This window comes from Bacillus rossius, chromosome 5 (assembly GCF_032445375.1).
Source record: "Bacillus rossius redtenbacheri isolate Brsri chromosome 5, Brsri_v3, whole genome shotgun sequence".
Taxonomy (NCBI): domain Eukaryota; kingdom Metazoa; phylum Arthropoda; class Insecta; order Phasmatodea; family Bacillidae; genus Bacillus; species Bacillus rossius.
In genome coordinates, this window is record NC_086333.1 from 79894346 (window position 1) to 79912502 (window position 18157).

General features: G+C 42.1%; 1 protein-coding gene across 1 annotated transcript in view; it reads right to left on the minus strand.

Moving 5' to 3' along the window:
• The window catches only part of LOC134532312 (cilia- and flagella-associated protein 57), a 38549-nt gene that overhangs the window by 7712 nt on the left and 12680 nt on the right, over positions 1–18157 (minus strand). Inside the window, exons 8-12 of the mRNA XM_063368731.1 lie at positions 16482–16694; positions 14913–15086; positions 11976–12248; positions 10280–10594; positions 4548–4880 (exon numbers count right to left, since the gene is read on the minus strand). Coding sequence (XP_063224801.1) covers positions 4548–4880; positions 10280–10594; positions 11976–12248; positions 14913–15086; positions 16482–16694 — 1308 coding nt within the window. The remainder of the gene's footprint in view (positions 1–4547; positions 4881–10279; positions 10595–11975; positions 12249–14912; positions 15087–16481; positions 16695–18157) is intronic.

Genomic DNA, 18157 nt, shown 5'->3' on the forward strand with positions numbered 1-18157 from the left:
ATGGAGTAATAAAATGTGAGAACTTTTGAGAAAAATATGGAAATAAAAAAATAAACCATTATCATTGTTAGCCTACTAAATAGATAGACCTACATTAGAGGTCTGCAAGCCTAAGAATTTTACTTTGAGCCAAGCTCGAGCGAGCTTACTTGAAAGTTCTCGAAGCTTGAGCTTTTGTGATACAGTTACACTTTTGGGAAATTATTTTTACCTTAAACTTAGTAGGTATAATGTTTGAATAAAGTATTAAAATGAAGTGGGCTTATTAATTTTGGGTAACTATTTACAGAGTGCTTTATAATTTGCACTGCTAGGAAAAAAAACATGTTTTCCATTGAATCTAACCTGTTTCCATTGGTTCATTAGCAACTGATATCATCCAACTAACATAACCACAGTTTACAAGTACGTATATGTTTGTGTAAATGTAACATATCTTTGGAATAATTTCATCTTTGTCAATTTTTCTGGAGTCCTTACTGAGCTTCAACTAACTGGGCACCAAAAATCATGTTGTTTGAAAAGTACATTCACATTGTTTCAACATTTCCACTTTTCGGCACAAAAATTCTGAGAGAGATTGTCACAGAGTATTAAATTCTGTTCTTCAATCTATCATGCAGAAAAATAATTTGTTCTGCACGTTCAGGAGTTAAATTAGCTCTACGATTGGAGATGGTGTTTACAGCAGATGAGAAGCATTTCTCGCTGGCAACCTGTGTGGCTGGAATGCTTTAGTAAAATTGTTGGTAAATATGTAGAGTCGCGGTATATGCGGAAAAAAAAATGCTAAAATTCCGAAAATACTTTTATTCTATGCTCTTTCACTTCCTCTTTTCAAATCAACCGGCGGAGATAAGAAATTCCAAATACTTTAGGAATATCGAATTTTTTAATTTTCATCACAATACCTGGGTATTCATGTGGCGATCACCATTGTTTCTGGTTTACGAGTATCTATTATGTTTCTTATTGGACAATTTTGTCACGTGACAGTTCCGTGATTGGCCAGTATTCAAATGAACCAATACGTGATTATTTATTTATTTATTAATGTTCCGTCGGAGGTATCGCGACGTAGGTGAACGACTACATCATTTCCTTCTAATGGCAAAGGAAATGTACCCGCCTCCAACTTAGGTGGGTTTTTAACGTTTCTAATTTTAAAGTCTTATTTTTTATTTGGATATTGTTGCGCAAGTAATAAGTAACAAAAATATTTTACGTGAGTTGTTAATGTTCATCATTTGTCCGGGTTTGTTAGGTCAGGTCAGTTACATTATAAATACTTTAAAACTAAAGAACCATTGAAATTAATTCACATTATTTTTTATGTCCGCTTAGTTTGAAAGTATTAATAATGTAACTGACCTGACCTAATCGACCATTTTATTTATTAAGCATTCACGAACATACGGCAAAATAACAAAAATGGCGTCGGTCTAATGGTTGTACAGGTGTTGTATTGCAAAATTAAAAAATTCTATATCTCCTAAAGTATTTGGAATTTCTTATCTCCGCCGGTTGATTTGAAAAGAGGAAGTGAAAGAGCATAGATTTTTAGCATTTTTTTTTCGCATATACCGTTACTCTACATATTTACCAAATTGTTTAACCTCAAAATTAGTGTCAAATATCTGTAACTTGTCATTAAGTTTAATCAATTTAAAGTAATAAAAATAGAAGCATTTTACTTAAATTCAATTTACACTTGCAAAAAAAACTTACGCACAATAAACCTACATGGAAATTAAAGTCTTTTTCAATGTCCTGTAGTCTGAAATATGTTTACTCATGTCATCAAATGTAGAGCTGTACTGAAGAAGCCGATTTTGCCAATATTTAGTTGAATCGGCATTTCTGCCAACTTCCAATACTCTTGTTAATTTTCGGCCGATATTACTGAAAAACGAAAGAGAGACTGCCATAACCTAAAAATCCACGAGTACCCTTTTCACTTTTCGTAGTAGTACTGCATTCTTTCAGATCACATTATTTCTTAGCAACATGTGCCAACCGTACATATCAAGATTTAACATCCTTTTTTTTTCAATAATGTTCTTTAATTTTAATATGTCCTAAATAAATACATTACCATCACGGTAAATACACATCTCGGTTATTACGGCAACTATAGTGCAAATGTGGTAACTATCATGCTTCTGCAGTAGTTATGGTATCTACAAAGAATCTTTAGTTCTTTTTATGGTAATTATCTTAAGATAACTATTGGAATTGTACTGTAGTTATGGTACATCATCCATATTTCTTCGTAAGTTGTTGTTCATTTGTCTTTTCTTCATATTTATATTTACGTGCGCCATTACTGGCAGGAACTTTCATAAAAATTTTAAACGGGACTTTATGTCACACATTTAATGGCGTAAATGATGAGACCCCGGACAATTTAAACGCTTTTTACAGTAAAATGCGGGAAATGTTTCCGCATAAAGCGGGAAATACTTCCGCATAAAGCAGGAAAGTGATACATTAGTGCTATGCGGAAAATTATAGAAGTAAAAAAAATTAATCACGGAAATTCGTAAATCCCGGGTACGTAAAAATGATGTGTTCATGTATACGGTCGATCATGTTACATTATAAAGTAAAGGATAATAGTGTTGTAAGACTTTTATTCCGATATAATGAGAGTTTTTTTTTCTATAGGTAGAGTGCAAGAAAAGCTCGCTCGAATTTCGAGTTGTTGAAAAGCCACGAGCTCGAGTTCGAGTATTACTAAAAAACTCGACTCGAAACTCGAATTTCGAGTACTCGCAGGTGTCTAGAGAATACCACTATATTTATAAATATTTGTATCAGTTATAACATTTAGACACCTCCTAAAGAAATGTAGAAAGAGCTGTAAGAAAAATTTTGCACAGTTTTATATTGATACAAATGAACTCAATTTTTTATTGTAATATGTCATACATACGTCATTTGGAATTAGGCACAACTGTAGTTCAAAAAATTGACAGTGTACTGTACTACTATTAACAAGCATTTACGATACTAGAACGTACCACAATTTCAGAATTACGTACAAGGAGTCGACCCATCAATTTAGATGATTATTTTCTTTCTCCATCCTACATTGAACTAAGGAGACTGCGTTCAGTTGAAACTTCACAAGGTTTCGTTTCATCGTTCTGAGATGTTTTTTATTAACTGTCCTGTAATACATGGAATTGTTGCTCTGTGTGACAAAAAATAAGAACCCTTTGTATTACATAACCATATTTTGAATTACACAAACTGCTTAGCATTTTACGTAATTTCTTATGTAATTTCTAGGGACTATGAAAACACCCTTGTATTAATTAAAGTCTATATTAACAAAGTTTTTATTAATCAGGTTTCACTGAATGGAGTGTAACATGATGAACTCACAATTCACAGGATCCAGGTTCCTATCCCAAGTTTACTGGAAATCACTCCAGGCAATACCGTCTTTACCACAAGGGCGCACGGGGCCCGTGCCCAGGGCCCCGAAGGACCGACACTTCTCTCACATTTATACTCAAAACATTTTTGTCGAGCACAGTACCTAACAGCGCCACTGTCAAAATTTTTGTTTGTCGGGTTGCACTAATTAATAATATTTCAGAATTCATCCTAACTTACTAAGTACACCATCTAGCGATCAAGCATGTAAACCACTTCGATTCCAAAAGTCAAGCTGCACAGTCCAAACGAGGCCTAAAATAGATTTTGACGTCCGTAGAAGATTTTGCTCAAAACAGAAATCCTGAAAGAAACCATTATCTTAATCATAACAAAAAAAAAAAAAACAAGCAGCACACTAAGTAATATCATTAGTGAAATATTATATTGTTTATTTGATTACCCATGAAATGATAAATAGATCATAATAGAAAAAAAAATTGGTTGTCTGTAAAGTCGGTTTACGGATGATAGTTTCACGTCATAACAAAACATTGATGAAATGATTGCATACTTTTATGAATAAAATTGAATCATTTTTATTGAATTATCACTATTTTGTATGGATACAAACAAGGAGTGAAATGAAATATACAATTTAATTGATACATTTTATTTTATTTGCACTCATTATTTAAAATATGTTTATTACTTTAACGAATAGATTATTTTAACTATAACTTTTATACATGTTTGCTATTTAACTTCTTCCAATCTATGTTATTCTGTTAAGGATAGGATGATGATAGGAAAAGTAGGAAACGAATGGGAGTGTTTCAAGTTTAATGTGCCTCGAAAAAGTCATATCGATGGTTGTTCCAATCGAGTGGAAGAGAGATAGATGCGGCGCAAGTGTACAATGAGCATAACGGGACACAGCATAACGGGACACTTTTTCGTGCGTGCAGCCGGCGTTCATCGATTTATTAGACGTTGTCACGTCAAAAATGTTAGTATAATTCACTATCTTTACTTTCCAAAAGGGCCCCAAATTCTTGTGTGCCCGTGGGCCCCAGCATAGTTTAAGACGGCCTTGACTCCAGGCAAAAGCTAAGGTGGTACCCGAAAGGGGACAGTGGACTTGATGGAACGGTAGGGCTTGCCTTGGCCTGGATGGTGGTGTCCCGCTCGCTGATCTCCTTCTTGAGGTCGGCGACGTCGCGCTCCAGCTCGGCCGAGTTCTGGCGCAGCCGCTGCAGGTCCAGCGCCAGGCGCTCCGCCTCGTGGCGCGCCTCCTCCATCTCCTTGCCCAGCGCCGCCGCCTTCTTGCGCAGCACGCCCGCCTCCGTGCGCAGCAGCGAGCCGGCGGCGCGCTCCTCGCGCAGCTGGGCCGCGCACGTCGCGCGCAGCTCCGCTATCTCCTGGTCCGCGTCCTCCTCCAGCAGCTGCCGCGCGGCCTCGTGCTCGCGCGCCGCCTGCCGCGCCTCCTCCTCCAGCTGAGCACCACGCACCGCGCACGTCCACAACCACCAACTTCAGCACACCACCCACCTCCACAACCCACCAAATTCAGCACACCACCCACCTCCACAACCCACCAACTTCAGCACACCACACACCTCCACAACCCACCAACTTCAGCACACCACGCTCGTCCACAACAACCATCTTCCCCACCACATCTTCTTCACAACACGCAGTCACAGCAGCTGCACCACCAATTTAGATCTTGTTCTGCTTAGGTTTCTGCTAGTAGTATTCTTTTCCTTCGAATCAAATTTAAAATTAAATATCACAATGCTCACAAATTTAGAATATTTTTGAAATTGAATTTTAACATACAGTGAGATTCTTTTTTCACACTTCGCACAGGAGCTCAAAAAAAAATTGAAGCAAATACAGTTATAAAATAAAATTTAAAAAAAATGAGAAATATACATTGTACTACAACAAAAATGTGTAAAATGTAAAAAAAAAACTATCATACAGTAAAATTTTGATTTTGAAAACAGTATTCTTTGTATAGTTGATTAGCTACATAAATTAGAGTATTATTTATAATTTCAAAGCCTAATCACCAAATTTTAAGTTTTAAAAAGAATATGTTAATAATTGTATAGGAAATAAATCTAAATTACTCAATAAATAATCTTAGCATCATGCAAGTTCATTTTTTTTTAAAAATTTTTTTAATGAGTCACATGTAGTATAATGATATATCTAATAGTAACAAATGATACAAATACACAAACACACACAAAATACACTAAAAAACACACAAAAACAATAAACACAAAAACAAACAATTAAGACAGACACATTAAAAAACTACACCTACACACAAAAACACACCCACACACCCCCGCCCACAAAATATATAAAAAAATGCACACACACTAACACACAAATGCACACATGCAAACACATAAATGCACACAAATATACACATGCAAACACACATACAAATGCATGCACAAATACACACTCACAAACATAAATCACACACAAACGCACACACATACATAATTTTGAAATGTTGAATTGAATATCAAATTATGTATTCATAAATATCAAATACCAAATTATTCACAAATCTAGAATTTTTTTTTTAATACCCCTAGTTGTGTTTGATAATTTCTTGATGATCGCTTATTTGTTAGGAATTTATCAAATATTTTTACTGCATTAACAAAATTACGTTGACCCAACTTTGAGTGCCTGAGTAGACTGAAGAAGAACAATGCATTTAGCAAGTAAGACTACAGCCCCATCTTGCAAATACAAAAACAAATTGTTGTAGAAAATTACTTGGCAAGATTATAGTGCGGTCATGCAACTTGACAGTTCTCAATAGTCGTACCAGTCACCCGTTTGCCCATACTTGAAACCACAGGAAGTTGTTTACAATCACCACAGTAGCAGGAGATGTACCGTATTTACTCGCATAATGTCCGCAGTAATTTGGCTACATTTTTTACAAAAAAAATGGGGTGCGGACATTATGAGGTGAAGTCCGGAAAACATTTTTTTCCTCAAAATTTTATGTTTTGTGTAGAGTAAAAAAAAATTGTTCTCTCATAATGAGTTTACTAGCAGAGCGCTGGTGACTGGCGACCCTCCGCAGCGGACGTGAGAAATGTGACAGGTATCGAGATAATTGGGTGCCGGCGATTAGTGGAAGACGCCACTCATTTTTTTTCTTCTCTCACTCGCGTGTGCGCTCTTACGTTCAGAAGCCGCAGCCAGCCTACACAAAATAAACGCTTTGCGTGAAAAGACATTTTTTTAATCTTTCATTGAGATGGCCACTGACGGCACGGGGCAGATGTCTAATGTCTGCATTAGCCGGCGCCGGCGAGCCTCCCTCCCTGTCCCTTGCCCGCTGTGTGTATTAAAAAAACCGTATGCGTGGACCCCCACCACTCCTCCGCTACCTCCCCTACTTCGTGACGTAGTGTGAGTTGACGTGTACTGGCTTGTGCTATATATATAGCCCGTCCCCATGCAACTCGCGTGACGTCGCAGGCAGCTGCGCAGTGGATTGCGAGTTTCCGAGTCTGGACAGTTTCACCACGCCACAAAACCCTCTCAGCGACCGCTCCGGAGAAATGAATAAGTCAAGGTCAAAGCATTGTTGACAGCGTCGGTCGGTAAAATTTCCATCCCGTTACTGTGCCTTTCAGGGGTGGCCAAGGTTGCTTTGTCTGGTGCGGACTTTATGCGGATTTAAAAAAAATTCCATTTCAAGTATTTAAAAAGGAAATGTGCGGACATTATGCGATGGCGGACATTATGCGATTAAATACGGCAATACATACAACTTTGAACTGTGAAGTTTTAGACCAAGGGGGTAATTGTGGTAAGCCAACTGGGTCAGGTTGCTGTGAGACCCTCGTGTGGTCAGCGAGTGATTTAGAGTGTCCTGGCCTAATTGTGGTGAGCCAACTGGGTCAGGTTGCTGTAGGACCTTCGTGTGGTCAGCGAGTGATTTAGAGTGTCCTGGCCTAATTGTGGTGAGCCAACTGGTTCAAGTTGCTGTAAGACCCTCGTGTGGTCAGCGAGTGATTTAGAGTGTCCTGGCCTAATTGTGGTGAGACAACTGGGTCAGGTTGCTGTAAGACCCTCGTGTGGTCAGCGAGTGATTTAGAGTGTCCTGGCCTAATTGTGGTGAGCCAACTGGGTCAGGTTGCTGTAAGACCCTCGTGTGGTCAGCGAGTGATTTAGAGTGTCCTGGCCTAATTGTGGTAAGCCAACTGGGTCAGGTTGCTGTAAGACCCTCGTGTGGTCAGCGAGTGATTTAGAGTGTCCTGGCCTAATTGTGGTAAGCCAACTGGGTCAGGTTGCTGTGAGACCCTCGTGTGGTCAGCGAGTGATTTAGAGTGTCCTGGCCTAATTGTGGTGAGCCAACTGGGTCAGGTTGCTGTAGGACCTTCGTGTGGTCAGCGAGTGATTTAGAGTGTCCTGGCCTAATTGTGGTGAGCCAACTGGTTCAAGTTGCTGTAAGACCCTCGTGTGGTCAGCGAGTGATTTAGAGTGTCCTGGCCTAATTGTGGTGAGACAACTGGGTCAGGTTGCTGTAAGACCCTCGTGTGGTCAGCGAGTGATTTAGAGTGTCCTGGCCTAATTGTGGTGAGCCAACTGGGTCAGGTTGCTGTAAGACCCTCGTGTGGTCAGCGAGTGATTTAGAGTGTCCTGGCCTAATTGTGGTGAGCCAACTGGTTCAGGTTGCTGTGAGACCCTCGTGTGGTCAGCGAGTGATTTAGAGTGTCCTGGCCTAATTGTGGTGAGACAACTGAGTCAGGTTGCTGTAAGACCCTCGTGTGGTCAGCGAGTGATTTAGAGTGTCCTGGCCTAATTGTGGTGAGCCAACTGGGTCAGGTTGCTGTAAGACCCTCGTGTGGTCAGCGAGTGATTTAGACTGTCCTGGCCTAATTGTGGTAAGCCAACTGGTTCAAGTTGCTGTAAGACCCTCGTGTGGTCAGCGAGTGATTTAGAGTGTCCTGGCCTAATTGTGGTGAGACAACTGGGTCAGGCTGCTGTAAGACCCTCGTGTGGTCAGCGAGTGATTTAGAGTGTCCTGGCCTAATTGTGGTGAGCCAACTGGGTCAGGTTGCTGTAAGACCCTCGTGTGGTCAGCGAGTGATTTAGAGTGTCCTGGCCTAATTGTGGTAAGCCAACTAGGTCAGGTTGCTGTAAGATCCTCGTTTGTCAGCGAGTGATTTAGAGTGTCCTGGCCTAATTGTGGTGAGCCAACTGGGTCAGGTTGCTGTAGGACCCTCGTGTGGTCAGCGAGTGATTTAGAGTGTCCTGGCCTAATTGTGGTGAGCCAACTGGGTCAGGTTGCTGTTAGACCCTCGTGTGGTCAGCGAGTGATTTAGAGTGTCCTGGCCTAATTGTGGTGAGCCAACTGGGTCAGGTTGCTGTGAGACTTTCGTGTGGTCAGCGAGTGATTTAGAGTGTCCTGGCCTAATTGTGGTAAGCCAACTGGGTCAGGTTGCTGTAAGATCCTCGTTTGTCAGCGAGTGATTTAGAGTGTCCTGGCCTAATTGTGGTGAGCCAACTGGGTCAGGTTGCTGTAGGACCCTCGTGTGGTCAGCGAGTGATTTAGAGTGTCCTGGCCTAATTGTGGTGAGCCAACTGGGTCAGGTTGCTGTTAGACCCTCGTGTGGTCAGCGAGTGATTTAGAGTGTCCTGGCCTAATTGTGGTGAGCCAACTGGGTCAGGTTGCTGTGAGACCTTCGTGTGGTCAGCAAGTGATTTAGAGTGTCCTGGCCTAATTGTGGTAAGCCAACTGGGTCAGGTTGCTGTGAGACCCTCGTGTGGTCAGCGAGTGATTTAGAGTGTCCTGGCCTAATTGTGGTAAGCCAACTGGGTCAGGTTGCTGTGAGACCCTCGTGTGGTCAGCGAGTGATTTAGAGTGTCCTGGCCTAATTGTGGTAAGCCAACTGGGTCAGGTTGCTGTGAGACCCTCGTGTGGTCAGCGAGTGATTTAGAGTGTCCTGGCCTAATTGTGGTAAGCCAACTGGGTCAGGTTGCTGTGAGACCCTCGTGTGGTCAGCGAGTGATTTAGAGTGTCCTGGCCTAATTGTGGTAAGCCAACTGGGTCAGGTTGCTGTGAGACCCTCGTGTGGTCAGCGAGTGATTTAGAGTGTCCTGGCCTAATTGTGGTAAGCCAACTGGGTCAGGTTGCTGTGAGACCCTCGTGTGGTCAGCGAGTGATTTAGAGTGTCCTGGCCTAATTGTGGTAAGCCAACTGGGTCAGGTTGCTGTGAGACCCTCGTGTGGTCAGCGAGTGATTTAGAGTGTCCTGGCCTAATTGTGGTGAGCCAACTGGTTCAGGTTGCTGTGAGACCCTCGTGTGGTCAGCGAGTGATTTAGAGTGTCCTGGCCTAATTGTGGTAAGCCAACTGGGTCAGGTTGCTGTAAGACCCTCGTGTGGTCAGCGAGTGATTTAGAGTGTCCTGGCCTAATTGTGGTAAGCCAACTGGGTCAGGTTGCTGTAAGACCCTCGTGTGGTCAGCGAGTGATTTAGAGTGTCCTGGCCTAATTGTGGTAAGCCAACTGGGTCAGGTTGCTGTAAGACCCTCGTGTGGTCAGCGAGTGATTTAGAGTGTCCTGGCCTAATTGTGGTAAGCCAACTGGGTCAGGTTGCTGTAAGACCCTCGTGTGGTCAGCGAGTGATTTAGAGTGTCCTGGCCTAATTGTGGTAAGCCAACTGGGTCAGGTTGCTGTGAGACCCTCGTGTGGTCAGCGAGTGATTTAGAGTGTCCTGGCCTAATTGTGGTAAGCCAACTGGGTCAGGTTGCTGTGAGACCCTCGTGTGCCCAGGCCTCCGCCTGGTTGGCAAGTGTCGTCACAACCAGAGGTTCGGGCGCGGGCGAGACGCGCGGCTTGCCTCTTGCACGCGGGCGTCGCGCTCGTTAAGCTGCGCGGAGCAGCGGGCCTCCAGCGCCTGCAGCGCATCCTCCCTGTCGCGCTGGGCCTCTTCCAGCCGCGCCTCGTACTCCTGGGCGTCAGCGGCCATCTTGAGCTCCAGCTCCTGGAACTTGTCGTACTCCACGATGAGCTTGTGGCTGTAGTCGGTCTCCATGGCGACCAGCGCCTGCTGGTGCTCGTCGCGGGCGCGCGCGGTTGCGCGGTTCAGCGCGGCCACCTGGCGGGCGTGCTCCGCCTCCAGCCGCGCGATCCGGTCCTGCAGCTCCTTGATGGCCTAAAACAGCACGCACGCGCACACATACACTAACATGAGCCGTGTCAGTTCGAGCTGACTGCATGCAGTCGAGGGAGACCTCGCACAGTGATGATGCCAGAGGGGCAGGGAAGTGGGAACAGCTTTAGTAAGCAAGGCAGATGAGCCTTGCACAAGCCACGAAGTGGGCCATACCAAGGCTGGAAATAAAAAATGAGGTTTCTCTACGGCTGGAAATAAAACCAGTTTTTTTTTAAAATACCAAATAACTTTTAGTTTTTGTTTGAACCAGAGTTTTTTTTAAGGTTTAAACAAACTTTTTTTATTACATTAGTTATTATAGTTCTAAGCATGTTCAAATGAAAGCCACACAACATCCAACTTTCTGCATACCTTCACCATAAAGCACTGAAATGCAACAAAACGTCATGAAATTAATCAGCATTTGTAATCAAAACTCCACTGGAGATCATATCATAAGTGATAAAATCACAGTTGCTTCAGGTTTGTAACATTGAGACTTTGGCGGTGCAGCTGGGAAGGGAGAGCAAAGGAAACAAAAAAAACTTGACCGACTGAAGGAACAACTCTTGACTGAGAGGGATCGCTCAGACTGTTTGCTTGATCAGACAACACCGTGACACAGTGTGTGCCGCTAACTGTACTGTCACCACAGCCACTGCGGGCCTCGTGGTCCGAGCATCGAACCAAGGGGCCCGCGAGGAGTCCCAGGCCGCGGAGTGCCGCCCGCTGCCTCTTGTTCATGTGTGGATGTCTGTGAAGAGGATGGCACCGGGTTACTTCTAAGGCGGTGGTGTTTGAATATTTTGTTTCTCTGGCGGGACCGCGGGAGGGACTCGAACCCTCGTGCTGCTGAGGGCAATGCGATGAATAAAGATAGAAGTCACTTTTTAATTCACTAATTAATTTAGTTTTAGAGGGGTATTTAGTTGGGTATAATTGACAACTTATTCAGATAGTTCAAATTATAATATTTTTATTAGTATATAATTTTAAGTTCCTGTAAATCACCAGAAACACTAATGAGCAAATTTTTGTTGTTATTAAAGTGGAATTAGACTCTTCAGTAAAAAAAAAAAATTAATATATTTTATTTAAAAATACATTACTTAAAATCAACCAATTGTTTTTTTTTTATAAACACCACTTGGTTTATACCATGGCTTAAATCATTGTGCTGCCGAGGGCAATGCAATGAATAAAGATAGAAGTCACTTCTTTTCCTAGAGCCACCTGCAACTGGTGTGGGCGATTGCTCGTGGACACGAGTGAGATGACGCACTGCGCAGGGATACGGCCGTCACTCGGGCCCCCTCCGCTCGCTCCGGGAGACTGCACAGCCGCGCGGTCGGGCGCGAGAGACAGCCGGCGACTGGCTCACCTCCGAGCACGAGGCGCGCAGGTCCGCCATCCTCCGCGCGTGCTCCTTCTGGTCGAGCTGCTGCTGGTAGGCCTGCTCCGCCCTCATCTCGTCGACGCGGGCGCCCAGCGCCTGGATGGTGCGCAGCTTGTCCTCTAGGTCGGCGCGCCCGACCAGCACCTCCGTGCACACGTAGCCGGCGGCGCGCGCACGGCCCGCGCCCACGTCCCACAGGCACACCGCGCCGTCCGCGTCGCAGCTGACCAGCGTGCGGTCGCCGTGAGTCAGCACCATCTGCAAGGCCCCCGTGCTCCGCTCCACTCTCCGGCACGTCAGGAATTTTCATTTATTTATTTATTTGATTCGTAACATGCCACACCAACAGCGCAAGGCTCCGACGGTGGGCACAACATGCGAGACAAGTTAAAAAAAAAAAAAAAAAAAAAAAAAACAAATACAGTATAACAGAACAAAAATAAAGAACAAAGCAATTATAAGAACAACACACAAAAAGCAGGGACAAAAAAACAAAGACAGGACAACATGACGTACAAATATGCGTATGAGTGCTTTAATTCTAAAAAAAATTACACTTAAAATAACGAAAAAAATTGTTTCACGAGAGTAATAAATGTTATAAGTACAGAACATATAATGTTATGTAGATAAATACAGGTAGTAACCTTAGATTAATATGTCTGGTATTAAATTATTTAGGTAAAAACATTAAGAGCATAAAGATAAATAATCTTTGGATGCCGAAAAAATAATTATTTTAACAGGTTTTTTTTCTCTCTGGTAGGTTGTAAGTGATTTAACATACATATTAAAATTGTTAACAAGTCTATATATAATATCATTTGTATTTAAAAGTGTGCACAAAAAAGGTTGGTTACGGCTATTAAAAGAAGGAATTTTAATGCCAGTAACATCAAATATATGAGGACATATAAGATTACCATAATAACAATTGAAGACAAAAATGGCATCTAAGATCTTTCTTCTAGTTGATAATGAACCAAGGAGGGAATTTAAATCTATGTTATTGATGGTATTTAATTTTTTGTTAATATAGTCAGATACTTTAGATTGAATCCTGTCAAGCTTTTCAATATCAGTGTTATTGATGCTGTTCCATATAATATATGAAATCGCAACGTGGCTGAACACCAATAAAACATGAACCTGGCATTGCAAACACCTTGATACACAAGACTTCTCGGTAGTAGCCACCTTGACGGACTGTAAAGTATCCTTCTGCCTCCGAGACTCGCATTACGTACGCAGCCAGGGGAGAGGTCCCTACCTTCCAGGATTTAAAAGAAAAAAAGAAAAAAAAAATATTGAGAACAGAATTATAAAATATGTACAATTCAGCTACATAAGGTCACAAAGATATCATTCTGGCAATGTCATTGTAATTCCTTAGGCGGGCAACGTTTTACAGCCCTCGAACACAGACACGGCAGAGATTATGTTTCCAAGTACGTACAGTCTTGCCAGTTTGCACATGTGTAAGTTATGTCTTTCGTACGTGTGTTCCATGTATTTATTGACTTGTCTTAAAAAAAAAAAAAGCAAACGATTTACTTGAGAACACGGTATTAAAACCAACAAAATAAACAAAATATAAAATGTACAATTTTTTTTTCTCAAGCAGAATCATTGCTTAAAAAATTCTATAAGTTGACATTTGAGTACCCTTCAAAATTCTACTATTCACTGAGATTTTGGAGGGGACAGCCAATTTTAATTTTAGAATTCCAAAAATCCATTATAAAGAATAGTTACGACCTTGCTCGTCAAATGTCAGACATAGCTCCCAGAATACTTAAGAACACCTTTTAGCCTGGTATTTGTTCCTCAGCCTTTCAACATGGGTATATTTTGTTTCCTTCTCAAAACTGTGCGAGGATTGTTCAAATATATATAACCTAATAATACATATGCATACATATTGATTCTAAAACATGAAACGCAACAATGTTTAAAAACTATACTTATGAAAAGATTTACATACGTAGTGCATTACAACCTATGGAATACTTTTAACTAACAGTAGTATTTTTTGTTGTGATTTGTTCTACATTTTAGAGTGTATTTTGGGTTAGAGTAATTTTATTTTTTTATTAAATTCATCATTTGAGTGTTTCTGCAATGAAGACATTAAATAAAGCAATTGATTTATGTCAACAGCCATGGAAAATTTTCAAATTTGAGTGTTGGTCTTAGGTTTTTGTATTCGTACTTTATATGAAGAAAGACAATATAAAAGGAGAAAACCCAATAAGTCACAAATACCATAGCAGCCACAAAATATTTTTTTTACTACAAACAAAGTGCACTATCAAATAAATGACAAGGATAAAAGCCAAAGAGGAGACACATGGTGTTGTAAGTTTTGCCATTAAGTAACGGGGATAAAATTCAATTTTAACTGAGTCACTGCCCAAAATATAGCTCTGATACAATAAACCCAGGACGTAATAAAACTGCATAGCAGAAGAAGAAGAAGAAGAAGAAGAAGAAGAAGAAGAAGAACAACAACAACAAAAAAAATTAAGTGCACGACTTCCAAAGATCATGTGCCATAAAGGACTTTATTGAGATTTATGAAAGGTTTCTTATCATGGCTAGCAGTTAGCAATGATAGTATTCTTAATGCATTCCGTCTTAAAAGTCAAAATAGTATTTTCAGTCAGTGCAAGTGCGAACAATGGTTTATTGGCATAAAAACTCTGTGGAGAATCTCTAAAGAGGAATGGTAAGTATGTATATTCAGGGCCACAGGCTAGGTTATTAGAAGTGATGTGATATCTGTAGAACGTAATATTTTACAAATAACGATCATTTGGCCAAATCTAATGGCTCCATGATAGGACACTCTAGCGACCAATAGGCTTGCTGACATGGAGCAGCACGGGTGTGAGCTCTACTGCGCGGGGAGGGGGCAGCTACCCGGGAGATACTGTCGCCGTGCATCTGGTGGCGGGTGAAGGCCAGGGGCTCCGTGAGCGGGAACTTGACGGCCAGCACGGCCCCTCCTGCCGTGCCCAGGAACAGCACGGGGTCGGAGCGCGACAGGGTGACACAGTTCAACTCCTCTCCGGTCACCTCCAGGGCGCGCACCACCTGCAACCCATGCCTGCCAACCATCACATGGTGTTACATTTTATTACTAGACATGTGCAGGGTCTAGTAACAAATGATCATGAAACGTGGCCTTGTCTTTGCTACAGAAGAGTTTAAAAGAAGCATTGGTAACATGGTTCTCAGTCAGTGGAGTTTGGTACCTACTTTACAAAATCTCCCAATGCATGCCACCTAGCGGAAAAATTTTCATGACTTGAATTAGGCTTGCAGTGCAAGCCTCACTCACCAAAGGTTATTGAAGCCTATACAAACTTAGATTTGACAATAAAAGCCGAGACTTGCTTTCTACAGCCTTGCCAAAGGCTTCAATTAGGATTAATCTCTGCAACAGACACTCTGGCAAGCTTGCTGTGGATTTTCCTTGGCAGGCTTTCTGCAAGCTTGACACCTTGAGACTGCTTAGCTTGAATAAAGCTAGCTGTAAACTTGTGACATTGAGACTAGTTAGTTTGAATCAAGCTTCTTGTAAACACGAGACATGGAGACAAGTCAGTTGAACCAATCTTGGTGCAAGTTTGACATTTCTTTGGTTCAGCATAAGTAGGGTATGTTTTTTGAAGGTGGTAGTTTTAAAACCTCTGCTTCAGTCTTCTGTCTTAAATCCTTTAAAAAATAGTAGTTTACTGTAAAAAAAAATATATTTTTTTTTAGGCACAGGTGTAGCTATTATAAATACCTAGTATTTATTTGCAATCCCTTAAAACAAGTACATTTGGTGCTGTATGGAATTGTATACAAGTTTTGTTTTTGGAGTATATAAAATTTTTTTGGTGTTTTGCAAGAACTAAATGATAAATGAGAATAATATTTGTAACTTTATTTGAATTAGAATTAATATATATGGATACATAAATTGTGATTAAATTCGTAATAGTTTGGTTAATGCAAACCTCATCATCAGGGCCGGCGCGTCCACACAGGCGAACCAGGCAACCGCCCAGGGCACCAAGTAGCTGGGGGCGGCGCAGCACGACACATAACAGCTCATATAACATGTTTAACGATTATTGAAACTACGTAGATGAAAATGGATTTTGGTAACAGTTTGGAATGTTTATATTGAAATAAGTAATTATTTAAAGTCCACGGTGACCTGTTTATGATTTGTAATAAGTTAAAAGTAAAAAAAAAAAAAACACAAGCCTGCTTATATTTGATTGTTGACAAAATCTTAGGCTTACGTGATGTATTTTGAGGCAAGGAAAATTTTTTTTAGGGTGTCCGGTGGTGGTGGAGGTGGGAGGGGGGGGGGATGAATTAAGGTTTTTTGCCTAGGGCACCAATTTACCTTGCACCGGCCCTGCTCATCATTGCAAAGATACAAAAATGATGGTCCCTTCAAGTTGGTGTAAGAGTTCAGCGAGCGCGACTCACGGTGGAGTTGGAGATCTCGTAGAGCAGAGTGTCGCTGCCCACGGCGAAGCTGGTCCGGCCGTCGGCCGTGACGGCCACGCTGTGGAAGGAGCAGTGCTTCACGATGACCTCTGCCACGCGGCGGCCCACCGCCACGTCCCACTCGTACACGGCGCCCTCCGCGCCGCACGACACCAGCCGCTGGTCGCCCGCCGCCCACGCCAGCCCGTGCACCTGCCGGGACGCGCCACCCTGCGCGCTGCACTCGCTCTCTCCGTCGTTACCTCATGGACGTACGCCTCCGCTGGTTCCCACTGTATGCCACTGCGTTCAGGGGCGCAACAACTAAATTTCCAAAGGGGGGGGGGGAATGTATACCTTTTTTTTATAAAGAATCATCGATCCCCCCTATTGAAGCGGGGGGTCCGAGGGTCCTCCCCCGGGAAAATTTGTATTTCAAGGTGGAAAATGGTGCTATTTAAGCAGTTTTATTATCTAAAATTTGATTACACAGCACTTTCTTTGCTCCCGTTTGCCTCCACTTCAAGGTTTCAGAAAAGGGGGGGGGGGGGGGCAAAATACCCTTGCCCCCCCCCCCCCCCCTTGTTGTTGCGCCCCTGACTGCGTTGTCCTTGTATTTCAAAGGACTAATTGTAAATGCTTTATTTAGGCCTGTGTTATCGCATGCACATTAACTTTGCGGTGATCCACGGTTTTTCCCATTTCAAAAACTACATTGGTGTGTTCCATAACCTGGCAAAGCCCGTGGTCCCCCGACATGCCAGAGTAAAGAGCTTTCGCTGTACCTGCAATGATAAAACTGTACTACAGATTTAAAAATCTTGTGAAAAATTTTTAATTATACAACATGCTGACATGCCGTTCCAGTTTAATGTTTTGTCTTTGTCAGCAGTTTTGTGGAAGTGCTTTGAAAAACATATGTCCGTGTTCACTGATTTGCTAAAGTAAGTTGAGAATAAAAACAATTAAAACAATTTCACATATTTCAAGCGGTATGGTCAGCGACTCATCAAGAGTTCTGACCGCCCTAGGCTGTTTATTAGGACGCACCCCCACCAGGTATGTGTTACGGTCGGTCTAAAGAGTAGTGTATTAGCTATCACTTTGTTTACTAGTGCGAAAATTTTAACATGGTTCATACTACCTATAAAAGCACCAAGCTTTTTCAGTTCACAGCGCATTTAGTTTTAGTGATTTGTCTCGGTCTAGTTGAAATATGTAGGGTAGATGCAATGATGCTAGATTAATAGAGCATGCGAAGACACAATATAAGGCCCCCCCCCCCCCCCCCCCCATCATCGTGCCCTAGGCTGCAGCCTAATTAGCCTAAGGGTTAATCAGGCCCTGTTTGTTCAGATTACTTGTTGGTTTGTAACATCGTCAAGTTTGTCTGTTTGTCGTTCTGTTGTTCAAGGTTGTTTGTTTCTGTTCCTGTTACAACTGTTCCGTCATCATCAGCCCATTGTGTTTGTCTGTGCTGTAATGTTATTTCTGACTTGTATTTCTTCCACGGAGTTCTCTGTGCTGTGCATTCATTTAACATTGGCTGATTTTGGCTTTGTTTTTCTGTGTGTTTGTGTTTTATTCTTTCCTGTCCATTATTGTGGTTTCACTATGACATACAGTGAAAACCAGCTTTGGCGTAAGTCATAAAAATGTTTCAAATACAGTGCCAC